At 38.3% G+C, this 19781-nt stretch overlaps 2 protein-coding genes across 4 annotated transcripts in view; one reads left to right on the top strand and one right to left on the bottom strand.

Annotated features, from left to right (window-relative positions):
* necab3 (N-terminal EF-hand calcium binding protein 3) overlaps window positions 1–6065 on the bottom strand; it is an 87080-nt gene extending 81015 nt beyond the window's left edge. For both annotated transcript variants that reach the window (XM_088937294.1, XM_088937295.1), the window contains exon 1: window positions 5697–6065. In XM_088937294.1, coding sequence (XP_088793420.1) covers window positions 5697–5822 — 126 coding nt within the window. In that variant the 5' untranslated portion in view covers window positions 5823–6065. The remainder of the gene's footprint in view (window positions 1–5696) is intronic.
* Window positions 6066–8168: 2103 nt separating this feature from the next.
* Window positions 8169–19781, top strand: part of LOC148818152 (E3 ubiquitin-protein ligase Itchy-like) — a 37675-nt gene continuing 26062 nt past the window's right edge. For both annotated transcript variants that reach the window (XM_088937391.1, XM_088937392.1), the window contains exon 1: window positions 8169–8313. The gene's annotated coding sequence lies outside the window, so the exon portion shown is untranslated. The remainder of the gene's footprint in view (window positions 8314–19781) is intronic.

The following is a 19781-nucleotide window of genomic DNA, read 5'->3' as shown; positions in this document are numbered from 1 at the left end:
AATATGTAGGAGGATCATTGATTTTTTTTGCTACTTTATTGAGGCGGTTCCTGTCAAATTACTAGGCACTACACATGAAGCAACATTTTGAAAAGGTTGCTCTAACAGAATTAAGGCATTAAGCATGGAATGTAATGGTTTCTGGTAAGGAAACGCTGTCACTGCACAGTCCCACTCCCACTGACCTCTCTCCTCACCAGTCCCACCTGGAAGCCATCTTCACAGCAGGGGTTTGCTTTAGCATGCAGCGTCGGCAGCTGTAACCCTCTCTGCCTCCCCTGTGCTCCAGGAAGTACAGTATATGGCAGCGAGGAAGAGCTCATGGGTAATGCACTGAGATTCTACAGCTGTGCAGTCAAAACAGTTTGAAAGTGATACAGTACATGTATTACAGATCATGTAAAACAATACTCCTTGTGTTTAAGCTTTTGCCCAGAAGTGCTAGGAGCTGTATTCTGGCATAGTGTTGATTGATACCAATCTGAAATCAGACACAATGTAAGGAGTTTAAAAATGAGTGTATTAGCCCCACAAGTGACATCAGTAAAAAATCTTCACTGCATTTGACTTTCTGACAGGAATACGTATTGAACTGAGGTAGTCCAGTGGTGCCTTTCTTAGCACCTGTGTAATTATGATTTCTTTATAGTTTTATTTAGGTTCAAAATAAGGTATTCTAGAAATTCACTGTATTATCCAAATTTGGGTAAAGTTAGTTAAAAAATACCTTATAGTTAAAAGTTACTAAGGAGTTGTAAGGGGATTTTAATATTGCAAATAAACTTGTAGGAAACACAGGCTACATACAGTAGATCACTGTAAGTCAGTACTCAAAATCCCCTCCCACTTCTGTGAACTTGCTATTTGTCAACTAATCCTGGGGAGTTGTAATGAGTTGTTACTTTGAAAGCTTCCCCCATCACTGAGTTCTCATTTCAAAGTGAGCCTGTGCAGTACCTGTGAGTGAGTGGGATACCTGTGCATGTCACTTCTTTTGCTTGCAGGAAAAAAATATCCTCAAAAAAACATCTGCTAACAAGTAGAGAATATGCTTTCTAATCTGTCAAGATTCCAGTGTTACCTGTTCCATTACTAACTGGAGAGCATCACTGTCCTCCTGACACTGACACATTCTCCAGTTATGGCTATGGAATTATTTTTCACTTTATAACAAAGTATAGAACCTTAGAAAAGCAGTGCATGCAACTACAAATAAAACAAAGGCAAATACAAATGTATTACCTCAATTATGCAAAAGTCAAACTAAAGCTATCTGGTATTTCTAATTTAGATTAGGGGAGAATTAGACAAATGAGAATTAAAGCAGCCAAAAAGTCCTGCAGCTGAGTGTCTGAAACCATTAAATCCATGTTCTAATATTTCAGCAAAAGGTTTAGTACATATGGAATAAGCTCCTAAAACGAGAAAGGCACTGATCCATGAATCCATGATTCTGTGTCATTGTTGTTATCTTAAAAATCAATTAAAAAACCCACTGGTAGCCAGTGCTGTGATCTGTGCACTGGAGTGATGTGACCAGGGCTGCGTGTGAGTCAATACCATGAAAAAGGTCCGTCTCTGAACAGCTATTTAGCTTCATTTTTTATACTTCAGAAAAAAAAGTACACCCAAACAAAAATCCTGAGCTAAAATCCACTGTGTGTTTAGCCATTTCAGGAACACAGAGAAAAACAAACCCTTAGAGAGGCATCATGCACAACATACAGTACATCAGTCCTAGAGGTCTAAGTCGTCTTCAGATAAAAATTAAATCTCTCGATCAGTACATTCTAGAAAGATCTAGAGATAGAGTTTTTTTGTTTTAACATTCAGGCTTCCCTGTATATATCTAGCCCCTTCCTTAATTACACCCACACAGGTGTCTAAGAGCAAATAATGACCAACAATAAAAGTGTGAATAAATATAGATTACACATTTAATTGACAATCATCACTTTAATAAAATAAGTGATATACAGTAAGTGAAATGGTATTTTACCATAATTACTGGCAGCAGCATTCAGAGCGAGTTGTGGCCTATTGAGTTAATAAGACACGCTAGCAAATAAGGAAATATAGCAGTCAAGACCTTATAAAAGATTAAACATCCTTCTCTTATTTTAGAGTGAGTTCCACATGTGTAGTAATGTACAATACAATGTGTAGGAAATTTGACAAGCTGGGCTGTTTAATATTTGCTGGTGTATATGATAATACTATACTAAAGGACCACATACAGCAGCATGATGTCCCATGAAAACTCATAATTAGTGTCTTCTTTCAAAAACAAGAAGAATTGCTTTAACACAGCAGAAAGATACCTACAGTAAATGAGTGTTTTGTGTATTCCGATGTGGTCCGTTACCCTGTATATCTGTGAAGATGAAACTGTGGTGTTTCCCTGTGAAGATGATATGAAACATTAATAAGGTATTAGCCACACAGCTGTAGAGCACTCCTGGGAATTCTGGCCAAAGCAGCTTGGTTCCGCTACTGATTTGGTGCATTGAAGCTCAGCAAATCAGGCCACTGTGAAACATCCTGAGCATTCAAATATTGTTCAGACAGTAAGTATTGAAAGTGACAGAGAAGTGTAGTTTCATATATAAATAAAAAGCAATGTAGTGTATGGCTGTAGACAGGTGTCTCTGTCTTTCTTTGAATGCAACATGCCTTTATTTGTGTTAGTCTGTATGCAATTATGAATTGCAGATACATACAGTATGTACGTACACATTGTTATTCTTAAGGTTGGGTCCAGTCAGCACTGGAATGGGAGACTCTAAAGAAACCAGATGCTGTACATAGTGTTGGTGGATGACTTTACAAACCAAGGACCCAGTATGGTGAGCTGGGCTGTAAATAACTGGTGTCCTAGCTAAATTCTACTCTGGACTTGCACAATGTGGCCTCCCTTAATTTCCCTCTTGATTCAGTTGGTGAATTTATTTTAGTCTGATTAAAATTAAATGCATATGTATATGAATTACAAAACAGAATCATTTTCTGTAGCTAGTTACCTCACCCAATTTTTTCTAAAGGCATTTTTGTTTTAAAAAACATAGAATTAAGTGGGTGATAAATGCAAATGTATTTCTTTTTTCATTTGTACATGTGACCTATTGATTATTTTATGCAACACAGTGCCTTAATTTGAATAAAATTCTAGAGGTGTGAAAAAGCATTTGGAATTCACAAGACGGAACGACTAATTCTGTCTTCAAGACTGAAACTGGTATAAAAACACTACCGCTGTATTTTAAATCATGACATGGGTCCCGCCGCTTCTAAGAGTTAAAAAATTGCTATTCTTTGTCCGTTTCCACAGTTTCAGACTCCTATAGATTTTCATAATTTAATCCCAAATCGTCAGTGTGCGATCGAGGCTTTGAAAAAAGTAGAACTGCTTCAGTTCGTAAATGACAACATGTATCCAATAGATAATATCAGAAAAGAATGTTAATTTGCACAATTATTCGTGATACCTAACTAATCTGTTAAGCATATATACTGTACATTTATTATATGCTGGTGGTTACTTATAAAACGCGTTCATGCCGATGCGACTTTATTATGTCAACATTTATTATGTTACAACCTAATAAAGAACATTTCGCTTCATCTCATCATCTTACGTCTTGTGTTTTAAATGAAAGTCCGATGCTTCGATGAAGTGCGCTGAGGTCTAGGCTCTTGGGATTCAAATTAACATGACAGGAAGGCTAAAGACCGAATGTCTTCATTCACTCAGTAACTACAGTATTGAGAGACTTGTGGGAAAGACAGAACAAAGCGTCTGTAACTAATTGAAAACTGGTATTAATATTAAGAGTCGATAATCATCCTTGAAATTGTGAAATATATTTAGGAAATCAAAGCTATCTTCACATTTTATTTGTACACAAGTTAAAAAAGTACATTAAAAGCAGTCGTCCTAAGCGCCCTATTACAGTAACACAGCGATCCACGCCGACCGTCTCCAGCATCAGAACAACACACAAAAGCAGATGTGCTTCTCACTCCTCCTGATGTGTTGTTGCGCCGATAAAATGGTACTGGTGCATTTTTTAAACCACTTTACAATATTTTGGTCTATTTCAATATTTCAACTAGATCAGGAGTAAGATTACGAACGAGGAAAGGCCAGTCGGATCATGAACAGTAGCTCGTTTACTTTTTAAGCAGCTAATTGATCCAATAGTCTCTTTTCACGAAAGAAGCCTGGGTATCGGCTTCCACATCATATCTGGATACCTTGTTCCGCACTCCCACAACGTTTAATGCAAATAAGCTAATCATCGAAATCGAACGGAATACTAAAAATTAAACACCATAGTTTTTCAAAGCCAAGAAAAATAAAAAATCAACTGATAAGCGACACACACTGTGATTGGTAAATAAAGGCGTTCTCGAGCTAATACAGGCAATATTGGACAAGGGCAAATCTTCAAATTAATGATCAATGCATAAACTCCAGAGACAGACGCTATCGCGCATAGCAATTGAAACGTAATATCTTTCATAAACATTGCTAAAAAGATTATTAAAAAATATAGCCTCATACATCCCTGAAGTGAACCACATCAAGGAAGTGCTGGGCACTCCTGCAAGCACAGAAGCTGCACAATTCCACAAGACTTGGCACTGTATTACAGGAACTTCCCCATCCAGCTGCTGATGGAGATACTGCAAAAAGTTGTTCTGTTCAATTGAAGCCCTGGTGCCTTTGTCTTGTGTTAGGAAAGAGCGAAACCTGTTTAAAGGAACTGGCGTGTAGTTCGAGGTACAAACCAGCAGAATCCATCTGACAGCTTTGATAAACCCCCCTTCTGACAAACACCTTGATCTGAGACAAGTTGATTCGCTTCCACGTTGCTACCATCAGAATTGAAGATTGTTCCGAGCTTACACTACCGTACACAGCGAACACAACGAAACCTAGAGAACATAAAAATTAGGACTGATGAAGAAAATTATCAACCCAGTCACCGACCCATTAATCAAAAAATAACTTTTCCAGTCATCAGCAGGCCTAAAGAGTTATCGCCAGTAATGCGTGTAGTATTAAACCTGTAACCTTCAGTGAATTTTTATGAAGCTGGACGTGGACGTTTTGACGATTTCAGACAATTTATCTTGCTTATGAAGCGGTAAAAAGACACAAGGAGACAGAAACACCGAGTCTTGGTGGTGGGGTTCATACATTAACGCCCATACCTGATACGGGATGTCACAGGGCGCAGTTTGAGGGTGAAGCAGCGCATACGGTAGGACACAGCGCACGGCTGTTTTACGATTAAAAGTGAGGTCCTCTTTATAATTCTCAAGAGAAAATATGCTTTTTAACTTATTTCTTGGTTGATACAACAGAAAACATTTTTGATACTTCAGAGTTCAGAAATACATTTCGTGGCTTTTTATTACTAATCTTCACAGCGACTGTAGCTATTTTACTTTTGTGCGGTAATTTAATATTCATTTTTTAATCTGTAATGTAAATGAAACCCATATAAATCTCACCTAATGCTGTAGCTTACTGAAGATGCTGCGCTTTATATGCGATTTTCAAGTCTAAATCACCACTTATGAGGTTTCCAGCGAACAACACCTAAAAATGTGCTGTTGCTCGGTGTTCCTTTAATAAAGTAAGACGATATACTACTAAATAAAATTATAATTTACTGTATTTTACTTACATCTTGGAAAATAGAAAGTCCTTGGACGGGATTCTTCTGCAGTAGCTGCTGCTGGTGTTTGGAGTACAAGTGCTGTTGCTTTGCAGATTGGAGGCACATCGTGATTATCTCTGTGCATGCCATCATTTTTAAACCCTTGCAAGAAAGATTTGTGTACAGTATCTAGAAATCGTTTTTAAACCCTGTTCGCAAATAGGTCCGAGGACACAGGCGATTGGTTTCTAATTTTTGCGGTTCGGTTTCGCTATTCAGTGCTCGAAGGGATCTCCTCCTGTCATCTGGGAAGAATCTTGCCTAAGGAAAGGAATACTGAGATGCTGAGTTTGTGCTTTAAGATGCTGCTCCGCATCCAAGCAACTTTCCTTCGTTACAAAAAGTAACCCCGCCCTCCACTGACGTGATTGGCTGACTCCTTCCAGGGGCTTCTTTAAAGCAAGCGATGCACAGAAGGCTTCTCTTTCATTGCGCATTTAGGATGGCTGCAGCCTCTGGCATTTTTGAAAGGCACAATCAGATTACTATTTCGGGTTATTATTAACTTGTTCTTCCACTTCAAATTCCTATGACGCATCCTGTGTCAGAGGAATTTAATTCTGAGTCGTTTTAAAGACATACCAAGAAGTGACTAATAAATAAAACTATTCGAATTGCTATGCTTAAATGATTGCATTGTTTTTAGGGGTTGCATTAAGTATAGTATTGGGAAGCACTTTGTTTTTATTATACTAGCTTTTTCCAGACCGACAGCTCCACCTACTGGTAACTACGCGATATTAAATCGCTGCCTTTTGCGAAACCATTATCCTGATTTTAAAGTGCCCTTCCTGTCGGATCCTTGATTGTTGCGTTGAAAAGATCAGGCGAAAACAATGAAGCAGTTGGTTTCTCTTCAACTAGACGTGGATGGGAAAGTCTGTGTCCTGAGCACGAGTGTGCCAAAAGGCACAGACACGACAAACTAAGTGAGCTTCAGTATCAATGTAAAGCACAAAGAGTGCAGTTGGAGCTCCAGCACCTGAAGAAATTCAATTCTATAATCAGATCACTAGAGCTGATGGACTGAAAACTAGCAGGCATAGTGGCATCCCCCAGGAGTTTTGCACCACTGGTCAGAACCGAAACCAACAGAAAACAAGACCTGTTCTCTCAGCGTTAAGGAACGGATTGCCTTTTCAATACTGTATATTAATTACCACAACAGTCCTCACGATGAATGAGCCAGGACCTCAGCAAGACCAGGGAAGCAGTGTTAGCTACTGTATACTGGCAAGGAGGAGTCTTGCCTTCCAGCTAGTTTTCCTTAGTTTAGCTGATCATTTTGCTCTCACTGGCCCGAACAATAGGAACTGCCCTTGCATGCTGTAAGTGCTGTTGTGCCTCTGGGAACAGAAAAAACAGGTGGAGCAAGTGGTTGTGGTTGGCATTCCACAGACACTGTCCTCGCAGCTCAGCCCCATCACGTCTAGCAGCTAAAAAGGTTAAAAGCAGGATGACAGCCAGCTGGCTTCTTCAGTTCACTTGTCCACAACAAGTGGTCCTTGATTGCAACCTGTATTTCATTACCCTTGACTTGTGTGTTCCTCCGCCTGTAGGAGAGTCTTGGTTTTCACAGGTCTCCTCTGAAATTCAGACCACTCACAGGCTTCAAATTCTTCTCCTCAGGGACACAGAACCACCCTGTATTGAAGAAACACTTGTGCTTTTTTAAATCAGAGGACTGCTGGTCTCAGACACATTTTTTCTTCTTAAACTTAATGTACAGTTTAGAAAATGAAGGCTTAGGTGAACTTGGAAGAAGAGACCACACTGGTCTCATGCATTAGAGTATGAAATGGAGAAAGAAACTGATTGATTTCTAATATAATCATGCAGTTAGGGGGAAAGTATAAAGAGGTAGTGTTCTCTCTAGATATTGTAAACCTAGAAGATTTTTGTGACCAGCAGGTTGACCCGGATAGCTTTCTCTTTTTTTGTATTCTTCTTACGCTCTTGTCCAATCTGTTGTCTAATCAATGCACTGTCTCATGTTAGACAGGCAGTTAGCTTCACGTGTGATATTCTGCCAACAGTTCTGAGTACCACTTTCCTCTGCTACCACCCTAACTAAATATTATGTGTAGCTAAATATTATGAACATAGTCAATCAGTTTGACAAGTTCAGTTTATTTTATTTATCTGATATGTAAATAATAATGTCTAGCTTTGAACATATGGATATGGCGTAAGACTGAAGAGGAATTTGGACTTGCTTAATATGTACTATACTTACACTAAAAATGTGCTGGTACAGGAAGCGACCTGTACCATTCTTTTTCCGAGCCTCCGTGACGACCAACAGATGGACCAATCAGAGGTCCGGGATCTGTTTACATTGTCCAATCGAAGACCGAAGGAGCAATCGTTAGGTGGGGTTCCGGTATGCGTCACGTAAACGTGCGCGTCCTCGTCGTGCGTCATGGGCGGCCCACCTTCGTTTGTCACGTGAGAAGGTTACGAAGATGGTGGAAGTTTCTTCCTTTGAGTGAAACTGGAGTGGATCCCAAAATAAAGAGGAATACAGCTCTTCAGGGATACACAGAGATATAGTACAGCAACACTAGTTTCCCCCTAGACACGGGTAAGATTTAAAATTTTATAAAATGGCTTAGTATTCAGTCTAAAACGCTGCTGTTTACCATATAGTGTATGTCTGCTCAGTTGCTGTCGGTGCGTTTTGGCTACTTCGTAACTCCCAGGTGCCCGAACTGGGTCTGAGACTCGGCTTAAACCGATCGTTCGAATATGTTTGTATAATATGCCTGGTTTCACTCAATAAAAAGATCACAAATTCATTGCCAGTTGACTAAGTGATACTCACCAGGTAGTTGTCACTCTTCCCGACCTAACTTTTGACGTTAGATTGTTATCCCAAGCAGGTAAACACCCGACCGTCGAGTTTCTGCTGTGTTCAGTGGGGTTGTTTACAGCGGCAAGATAGGCACTGTTGTCCGACAAGAAATGACAGTTCTTGCGAAGGTCAGGCCTTGATGTGTAAGAAGGGGATTCTTAAATTATTTAAGAAACTGTGAAGGTGATTTCTTTGCATAAATAAGACCGCTCCGCTGAACCAAGTGCGAAGTCCTTCTGGTTGAACGGGCAGGGTGTTTCACATTAACTATTGTATATGGGTGAGACCTTATTTTAGTAAGAGTTACTGGTCTGTAAGTCTGTCTCTTACATCTTTTGATGTGTTTTTGTACAGTATTCTTCGAATTGTCGACATTGCTGAGTTATTTCTCAACAAAAAGACCATTATATTCGGTACCAATGTACAGCTCGGCACGATGAGAAGTCTTATCATATCTATGAATGAGGTTTCGGTTCAGTGCATTGATATGTAAGGAAATGGAGTGCATACTAATAAGGTTCTCTTACACCCTTATGATTATATATATATAATATGGTGATATTTTAGATATATTTTTTACGCAGACTGTACTTTAAAGATGATTTGTAAACCCTGCCATACATACACGATTTTTGAATGAAATAAAAACGCTATGGTTAGAAGTTGCAGTTCTCCCCAGACAGGTCAAGCCCTCGTTTACATAATGCCGTGTGTTCCTGGTCGTGTACTTTTTAGGGTTGTTTGTGTTGTCAGTGCTCTGATCAGGAAGCGCAGAGTGAGTCAGACCAGTAAAGGAAATACTGTTTGAAGTTAGTTTTCAAACACAATTTCGTTTTGTGAATTTCTGAAGTGTGCTGAGAACATGCACTTTTATGCTTCGTGAACCCGATGGGCTTATAAAGATCTTTGGAAGTATTTGGATGTGTATTTTTATTATTGGCATACTGTACAGATGTACAGGTAGATCTTTCTTGCTCTGTAATTGTCAGAATTTTGTTTTTATTTTCTTTTTGCTCTGTGTCCTGTTGTCTTCGATCTGGGTGGTTCTGTTGCTGCGTGCTAGTCTTGAAACGCGTCAAGACTAACTGCAGGGAAGAATGCAGTACACACACACCAGCCATACAGAATGCACCAAGGGGCTTCTGCGAAGCACAGTCTCTGAAACCCATGTTCGCACACAACGTCTTCTAAAGCAGCTAAATGGAGTCGTCTTCAGAAACGTTTTTTTTTTTTCGCTGGAGTATTGTATCAAATCAGAAACAATGGAAAGCTTGTGGATGACAGGCTATTGTAATAGACAATGGAGCACGCCAGAGGAAAAGTAAAGTGACTACCCACTACCTGGAAGTTCAGTCGGTGAGGAAGTTGTGGACACTTTATAGTATTTGTAACATATAATGTTATTTATTTAGAACCTTGTTTGCCTCACTGAATGTGACCTAAGGGCCACGAACCATGATTAAGTTATTTTTCCAAGACCAAACTTATTTAAAATTCACCTGAAACAAGCTTTACAATGTGAACATCAGAATTGACTCTTAAAAGATAGATGCTATGATCAATGATTCTGGAAAATCTTAAGGAACAGTTCTTTTTATGTTCTACTACTTTTTTAGTAAAAACTGTTAAACCAGGTTCTGTATAGAAAGGAGGGCGGGCAGAGTACATTCAGTTTACCTTTTTCACAATCAAAGACCTTCCACATAATTTCTTTAAAAATAATCCCCTTCTTGCGCACACACCAAAATAAAATATTCCCGTGGTTCCTGTTGCTCAGCTTTGTCAAGTAGTTTTATATTGAAGATGCTCAAGTGAGGAGCTGTCAGTTTGCGAGCTGCAAAGGAGCAGGTAGAGGTTCATTCCAGCTGAAATGGAGAAAAGAACAAATGTTGATTTTCTTTTTACTTTGCTGTTTTGTACTGAAATAATGTGTGTGTGTGTACAGAACAGTCTTATTTGTCCAACCTGATGTCTGCCTTGTATAGTAGTAGTTTCAAGTATACTGTATTTTTGGGATGTTAGAAACTTTCAGCACAGTAAATCACAGATCTCTGGACAGGAGCAGTTCTGCTTTCTCTTCAGCTCTCTACAGTAGAAACATTTATCTATGAAAATAATATTGTTTCTTATTTTTTGGTCCTGAGCAAAAGACAAAATTCCTGCTTTTTCCTGGTATTTGGGTCCTCCTCACCTGTGATTAAAAAGATACGCAAATCCCTTCTAGCAGAACAAAAACCAGTAGAGTCACTCTGAGGAGCAGCATGTGATTCCATCTCCTCTGTGGAAAGATAGGACTGCACCTTTGTCCCTGTGAAGAAATGATCTCAATCTCTGATCTTTTCTTTTTATCATTGCACCATAAATACAGTACAGTAAACAAAAGTGTTCTCTTTATTATTTTATTTTTTTTGCTGTGGGTCAGTGGTAAGCACAGTGGCCTCATAGTTTTATATTGTGATATAAGATGTCAGTCTATGTGAAGTATGCATTTTCATTTGGGTTGTCACTGAGTTCTCTTATGTACCTTCCACTAAGTTCTCCTATATACTTCCCAAAGATATTTTGACCCCACTTCATCGGCTATAAGGGGTGACACACGGGGGGTGGCCACTGTTGCATCATAGCACTAGAGATCTGGGTTTAATACCAGACCTGGGGTGCTACCTGCCTGAAATCTGTATGTTCTCTCTGTGTTTGTATGGGATTTCACTGGGTGCTCTGGTTTCTTAACACATCTAAAGACATACTGGTAAATTAATTGGTTTCTAGGAAAATTGACACTAGTGTAAGTGTGTGTCTGTGTCTGCCCTGTGATGGACTGATGTTCTTTCAGGGAGTATCCCGCCTTGTGTCTGTTGCTTACTGGAATAAGCTCTAGCTCCCCCATGACCCTGAATTAGATAAATGGTTGGAAGTTGGATGGGCTTTTTTATTCACTTTGGCTCTGTGATGGACTGATGTCCCAACCAGGGAATGAGCAGTTGTATTACAACCATTAGAGTGTAAGCCTCTATAATACTGTTACTGTATTAGTATAGTTACTTGCTATGGACTTATATACATTTACATCTAGTTGACTTTTTATTCCATTTTATAATCTATACATTATGTAAAAGAGGACATTGACATCTGCATAATCACATAGTTTTAGTGAAGGAATTGGAAGTAGTTATTCAGAATTTAGTGACATACAGTGGTGTGAAAAAGTGTTTGCCCCCTTCCTGATTTCTTATTTCTTTGCATGTTTGTCACACTGAAATGTTTCAGATCATCAAACAAATTGAAATATTAGACAAAGATAACACAAGTAAACACAAAATGCAGTTTTTAAATGAAGGTTTTTATTATTAAGGGAAAAAAAAATCCAAACCTACACGGCCCTGTGTGAAAAAGTGATTGCCCCCCCTGTTAAAACATAAATCAACTGTGGTTTATCACATCTTTGGAAAGCTGAGTTCAATTTCTCTAGCCACACCCAGGCCTGATTACTGCCACGCCTGTTCTCAATCAAGAAATCACTTAAATAGGACCTGCCTGACAAAGTGAAGTAGACCAAAAGATCCTCAAAAGGTAGACATCATGCTGCGATCCAAAGAAATTCAGGAACAAATGAGACACAGAGTAATTGAGATTTATCAGTCTGGAAAAGGTTATAAAGCCATTTCTAAAGCTTTGGGACTCCAGCGAACCACAGTGAGAGCCATTATCCACAAATGGTGAAAACATGGAACAGTGGTGAACCTTCCCAGGAGTGGCCGGCCGACCAAAATTACCCCAAGAGCGCAGCGATGACTCATCCAAGAGGTCACAAAAAACCCCACAACAACATCCAAAGAACTGCAGGCTTCACTTGCCTCAGTTAAGGTCAGTGTTCATGACTCCACCATAAGAAAGAGACTGGGCAAAAATGGCCTGCATGGGAGAGTTCCAAGACGAAAACCACTGCTGAGCAAAAAGAACATAAAGGCTCGTCTCAGTTTTGCCAGAGAACATCTTGATGATCCCCAAGACTTTTGGGAAAATACTCTGTGGACTGACGTGACAAAAGTTGAACTTTTTGGAAGGTGTGTGTCCCATTACATCTGGCGTAAAAGTAACACAGCGTTTCAGAAAAGGAACATCATACCAACAGTAAAATATGGTGGTGGTAGTGTGATGGTCTGGGGCTGTTTTGCTGCTTCAGGACCTGGAAGACTTGCTGTGGTAAATGGAACCATGAATTCTGCTGTCTACCAAAAAATCCTGAAGGAGAATGTCCGGCCATCTGTTCGTGACCTCAAGCTGAAGCGCACTTGGGTTCTGCAGCAGGACAATGATCCAAAACACACCAGCAAGTCCACCTCTGAATGGCTTAAGAAAAACAAAATGAAGACTTTGGAGTGGCCTAGTCAAAGTCCTGACCTGAATCCGATTGAGATGTTGTGGCATGACCTTAAAAAAGCGGTTAAGGCTCGAAAATCCTCCAATGTGGCTCAATTACAACAATTCTGCAAAGATGAGTGGGCCAAAATTCCTCCACAGCGCTGTAAAAGACTCATTGCCAGTTATCGCAAACGTTTGATTGCAGTTGTTGCTGCTAAGGGTGGCCCAACCAGTTATTAGGTTTAGGGGGCAATCACTTTTTCACACAGGGCCATGTAGGTTTGGATTTTTTTTTTCCCTTTAATTATAAAAACCTTCATTTAAAAACTGCATTTTGTGTTTACTTGTGTTATCTTTGTCTAATATTTCAATTTGTTTGATGATCTGAAACATTTCAGTGTGACAAACATGCAAAAAAATAAGAAATCAGGAAGGGGGCAAACACTTTTTCACACCACTGTATCTCAGTGTCTCCCATACTTGTGTTAAGTTTGTACAATTTGAGTCAGCCACATTGGGAACTGTTAGAATCTTGCATTTTTGAACAATTGCTGCATCTTTTAAAAATTGAGATGTTGGAAAACAAACAGGTCAATATAATCTTCCATTCATTGGCAGAGGGAATAAGCAAGGTAAGGACGACTTGGAGTCCACTGCTTCTTGCTGATGTGGGATCACGATCCTTTATAAAAATATTCTGTATTCTTGACAGAGCCACTGAATAGATGTCTGTTGTTTTGGAGGCTGTCTTTGACAGTGAAATTGCAGCCTCCACTCAATGAGGATAGCAAGCTTGCCTGTTGCTGTGTAATTAAGAAAGATGCACGACCAAAGTAGATAAACAGAATCCGTTCTGAAGCCTGCTGATCTTTTTCTTCATCCAATAATGTCTCATTTTTTGGGGGAGAAAAGTGTAAGGAGGTTTTTGTTTCTAGATATTGAGAAATGGTGAAAAAAACTTGTTGACCTGAATGATACCCTCTTGTTTTCTGTAGTCCTTTTTGTGCTCTTGTCAGATGTGATATCTCCTCAGTGCACTGTCTCATGTTAGGCTAACAGTGATGTGTGTGATGTTCTGCTAATAGTTTTGCATTTAAAAGAACAAGAGAAAATTATTTTCTTGTTTATTAATAAAGCATTATCAAATAATACTTCTGTAAAGTGTTCTGTTGTTTTGTTGGTAGAAGAGGAAATAAATTGTTCTTAACATGTAAAATACAAAAACTTGCAACTTATACTATGGCCAATCCTAATTTGTTTGCCCTCTATGCTTCAAAGTGTGAAAACCTAGTGGAAGATGACACATCATTGTCTGTTCTTTATTACAAATGTCCTTGTTAAAGGCCAGCATTTATTGAGCTAACTTAAATTACTTTGTCTCTGAACATGCATCGCTGAATGGCCACATGGTTAGACAATTATAAATTAAGCTTTTATAAAATTAGCTATTTAAAAAGATTTGTTTTAATAAAAAAATCTTTGTGTTATGTACATTGGAAAATGTGACTATAAGAGGCACAGATATAACATTCACTCACCCTAATGTAAATGTCAAGACCATACTTTCACTATCCACTAGTGATGAGATTTCTTGATACTGCAAAATATCACTGTTGTGGGTATTTTTAAATTCTTTCATATTTATTGATAACGATAGACTTGCAATCTAGTTAAAAATTAAGGAGTACTGGTGCTTTTCTCCCCAAATAAGACGGTGAAGTCATCATTGTGACACTACATAAAGACATAGAGATGTCATAGATAATGGACGTGTGGTTTACAGAATATATAGAATACATGTCAGAAACACCTTCAAATATGATGTTGCATTTGTATTTTAACCACCCAGTGGAAATCAGAAATGGTGAAGATTATCAGGCTCTGGCAATCAAGAAGCAAGCTAGCTTTAATAACTTATAAATATAAATCTATACAGTTCTTTTATACAGTAGGTACCATAATGTCATAACGTCATTTAGGTTCTTAAATCCATTCTTCTCCACTATCAGTTAAAATCAATATACATGTCAAAAGTCACAGACCTGCACACAATGGTATGGAAACTAAAGTCTGCCCAACTTATATTTTAATATGACAGACCCCTATAAAAACAAACTTTCTTCCTTTAAGAGCCTTTGGTGTTGGGAGCAAATGGACAGAATTTAGCAGTGTTCAAATATGCAGGTGCTTAATACTTGTCACTTAAAACTAGATGAGCAGAATATCGACAGGTAGAGGTAGAATAAAAACTATCTTCTATATGATACATGGAGTGAAAAAGCTCATGTAACTCAAATTTGGTACCAGTCACTTTAATTTTTGTTTTACATTTAAAACTTTAAAATGCTGTACTTCTGGGTTAATTGGTACTACTTGGAAGAGATACCTCTATTAGATCTGGGAAAATTTCTTGTTCTCATCCATATGGTCGACTAGTTCCACTTTCCTTTTACTTCCAAAGGAGTATGGCTCACTTAGTAACCCAGCATGTGGTCTGTGTGTACTAATGGAATGAATATACCTCACCATTTTAAAAAAAACTTTAATGAGAGTGAGCCCTCTTTTTACAATGGCTGCCTGGATTATACCCATTTAAAACAAAGCAGAGGCATTTTCAGATTATGATCTGAAGTCTAGAGACCTAACTTCTCTGTGCCCTGCTGTCTTCAATTGGTTCTGAAAGTCAGATTGTACTGTATGTCAACAAAGACTCTCCTATTAGGAGATTATATGGTCGCGGAAGATATTTAGCCATGGATCCCACTAAATTCTCTTTATTGGACACTTTTTAAAATGTTTTTAAACTTTTTTTTTAGCTTTTGAAACTTTATATTGGAGCTGTCCTTGTTGTCTAATAGCAGCTGGCCATTGTTTCTTTGACTGCCGCAGTACCACAGTGCTGTGTTCAAGGTATGACGCAGGAAACCCACAGAGGTGTCATTAATTTCTTTCATGGCCCTTTAGTTGGAAAATGGGGATTCAGCTCTGTGAACTTGAATGTAAACAAATACCTTTTATTCTTCATAGTGTAGATTATGAACTGTAACTGAAATGCTGGTTCATTCTCTATTCTGTGACTCTTTACATCTCCAAGAGGCCTTGTTTCTTTAAATTCAGGTAGGAAAGAGAGCTGGCAGCCTGTTGCTCTGTTTGCACACTGACCAGTGGGACCAATTAAATTCAGTTCAATTCAGGTTTATTTGTACCGGTGGAGCAAATCTGTTTTAGGAGTCACTTTAAAAGCTGAGGTCAATAAAAGTTGAAAATTGACCATTGTTGCAGAGCAATGAAAATAATTCTGAAATATCAGAATAAAATGTAAAACAAGGAGCTGTAGGGATCTGAAATGGACTGAGGCTTGTCTCAGTAAAGCTGTTAACCCCATATTTGAATCCTGAGAATTAAAAGCTGGGTACTCAGGCGTTGCCAAGCTATCACTGTACTGCTGCACTAAGCTCTTGTGCTCATAGTTATTAAAGTCTTACACTTGATCAGAAATTAGCTGTGATAGTAAAATATAAAAAGGTACTGACCATTTTACATTTTATATTGCATGGACATCTGAAAGCACGCTTGGTGATAGGAGAATATGAAATGCATTCTCTGTACAAAAGTGTTAAAATGCCATTTTTCATGTAACTAGAATGAGTGTGCTGTTCATTTATCTTTAAACCAACACTATTGGAAATAGGCAGGTTTATTAGTTTCACATTTAGGCTCATGTTAGTACTTTATTACTTAAAAGAACTTAGCATTTGTAACAGACTTCCATAATTAAGTGTATGTGATAGAAGAGATACAAGTCATCTAGTATCTTAGGTATTTGTCTGCCACAATTGTGTTGTCCGTGATGTAATATGTATAGGAACATGGCTAATAAGCACAAAAGGTACTGCCCATAATTAAGACAGGCATTTATAACATTTTTGTGTCTACTTGTGCAGTAATTCAAATATTGTTCCTTAGTCCCAGCGAGATTTTATATACAAGTAGAAAATATACCATGGCATCAAAAGAAGGCGACTAGTCACGTATCAGTTATCAGCCCAATTCATTTTGGATTTTTTTTTTTAATTTTTCATTTTGGATTTTAAATTTTGGTTTAAAATCTTTTTTTTTCCTGAAGAAGAATGTTTTGTCCCTGCCTGCACTCTAGTTATCCTTGGTTTCAGTGTGAAGTCGTTCTGCTCTCTGCTGATAAGCTGTACTCTAAGGAGTCATTTACCAGGCTGTTTGTTTCCAACCAGCAGTATCTAGGAAGCCTCATGGCGGGTAAAGACAAGCTATAAATTATTAACTGTAGAGATAATCCAAGTGAAAGTTTATACAGCAGTCAAATTTTGTGCAGGAAGGGGAATAATAAATTATGTATAGCTGCTTAAAGCAAATGAAGACTAATTCTACACATTGAGTTACTAAACATTAAAATTAGAGAAAGAAATTTAACTTCTAATGGAAAAACCTCTCACAGTGTGAAACCTTGTGACAGTGACAAACCTACTTCAGGATAAAATAAACATTTGTTTTGTGTTTTTACAGAAAGTGATATTTGAAAACAAATATTGGAGTGCTCGTTTATGGTAGGGTGGCTTGAATAATAATGTGCCACTGTAGGAGAGATTTGGAATGGCTGTGGAATGGAATGTGCTTTGGATTTCACCCTGCTCCAACCTTGTCAGGCTTAATGAGACTCGCAGAGAGATTCCTGTTCTGCTCTGTAGGGAAGCCTGTCTTTTGAAAACCTGTTGATGGGCTCCAAGCATCCTCATAAGGGATCTCAAGTACTTATGTAATAATTCCCTTAGTTTGGTTTTGTATTATTAATCATACATTGTTGTGTAAGTTGTAAATATCTTCAGTATAATCAGAAGTTACAATAAATGTTAAGACTATTCAACAGTTTAAGCAAAACAAAAATAAATCTGCAATTAATACAGCTTAGTTTGGTTTAGAGGAAACCATATTTTCATTCAGCGATCTACAATTCAAAAGAAAGATCAATGCTTGATTCACAATAGGTTGAGATAAACTGTATTTGTGCAGCTAATATGAAATATTCTGGTAGCTAATCAGTCATCAAATCTAATTGATTGTCAGGTGTTCCTCTGTACACATTCATAAAGCTAATTGGCTACTTTTTATCCTACAAAATACAGATGTCAGGGTTAGCTGTTATCTCAAAATGACTACAAATTCAGTTAATTATCTACATAGAATTGTTTCTGCATAAAAAAGAGAAACATGGAACCAAATGTCAGTGACTTTGCACAGCAGAATCTTTTTCAGTAGTCTTGAGTCGACAGTGTTCCTGGAAGGACTTCAAGAAGTCTAGAAGCATCAGTGTCAGTTTGTTTTAATGAAAACAATGGGTTTAGAAGGCCATACCAAAGAACCTTAATGTGTAGTCCATTGCTAAAGAAGATGCTTGGTTATAATGCTGTCTGGATAAAATTTTACAACCCTGCAGTTCTCTAATATACATAAAAATCTTGGAATTCGTAAAAGATCTCAGCTGTACAAAATCAAAAGGTCTTGGCATTCTGTCCCAATTCAGTAGGAAGTGTTAAATGGTTTTACAAGCTAATGCCTAAAAAGTTCAGGTTAGGAAAATAGTACTGTGGTTTTAAAATTTTGCTTCCTGGCTAATTGCATTATATTGGGTTTAATGAGCTGGTCGCTTGAGGTCGACTGTGATGGCATATCCAACATCCAAAAGCGGGGCAGTATTGTTTCAGCCTGCAGTTTCATAGCAACAAATTTGTTGCTGACCTGATTTTCCAGGAAAACATTTTGCATTATAGCAGTTTCAGGTCGATGGAGCTATAACAGACAGTATGCAGAATTCTGTTTGCCTCAAGTATAACAGAGAGTTTTCAGGAGTCAGTGGTGTTGTAACTCTCATATGCCACAGCAAGACCCCTTTTCTGTGATTTTTGTATAACCTTAACCCCATTTCTGTATGTTTAAGTTGATTTACAGTACTAGGTTCTTGTTTCTTTCCACAAGTGCCACTTGCATACGAACAACCTTATGTGCCGTCCTTGCACTTTTGGGAGAGTAACATAAATGATCTGTAGTGAAGAGAAGCATGATATCTCATACTTTCACTGCCTGCATTTTCATGAAATATTCTGGTGAAGACGCTTGTGTCTTGCAGCATGCCAGTGTCTTTTTGAGTTCCAGTCGTATATATGTGAGGAAGTAGGTAGTCTGACAATGCTTAAAACCTGGGGCCAAGCCACATTCTAATCCAGTTACCTCACTCTGTATGCCTTTAATGGAAACCTGTCAGAGCAGTATTCTGGTAAGCCTTGCTCACAGAAACCTCCCCAAAACTGAAACTTGTCTGCAAAGAGGGTGTACATTTATCTCATCTGCCAGTAGTTTTTGGCAAGCGCTATGAAAATGCTTCAGGTTTTGATGGCTGGGAACATTACATATACTGTAGAAGCTCTTGATGCCCCCCAGGCTTCTGAATATAAACCTCTGAATCCTTCTGCTACATTCAGTAGTGTTTTGTAAGTTTTCAAGTAGGAGTTTTGCTGAAAAACAAGCCCTGATCAAAAACACTCTGTCTCTCATCCTGCTGTAAAGTCTGATTGTATTTCCAATTTTCAGCCTCTTAATAAGCAGACAATGCAACAGGCATTCTGCCTTTCTCTTTAAGAAAATCTTGTTGCAGTAGAATTAAGAAATGCCATTCATTTTAACAAGTGGGAGTGTTGTTGTGGTTGAAAATATGTAGTCAAAATGCACTGATTGAGCCCCGTCTGTTTAAATCAAGTGAATTCCAGCCACTCAGGGTGAGAAGTGTGAGAGGCATGTCATTATGGACA

Source organism: Atractosteus spatula, chromosome 19 (genome assembly GCF_055471065.1).
Source record: "Atractosteus spatula isolate fAtrSpa1 chromosome 19, fAtrSpa1.hap1, whole genome shotgun sequence".
Classification (NCBI taxonomy): Eukaryota; Metazoa; Chordata; class Actinopteri; order Semionotiformes; family Lepisosteidae; genus Atractosteus; species Atractosteus spatula.
Note: the sequence above shows the minus strand (reverse complement) of the source record. Positions and strands in the feature narration are given on the sequence as shown.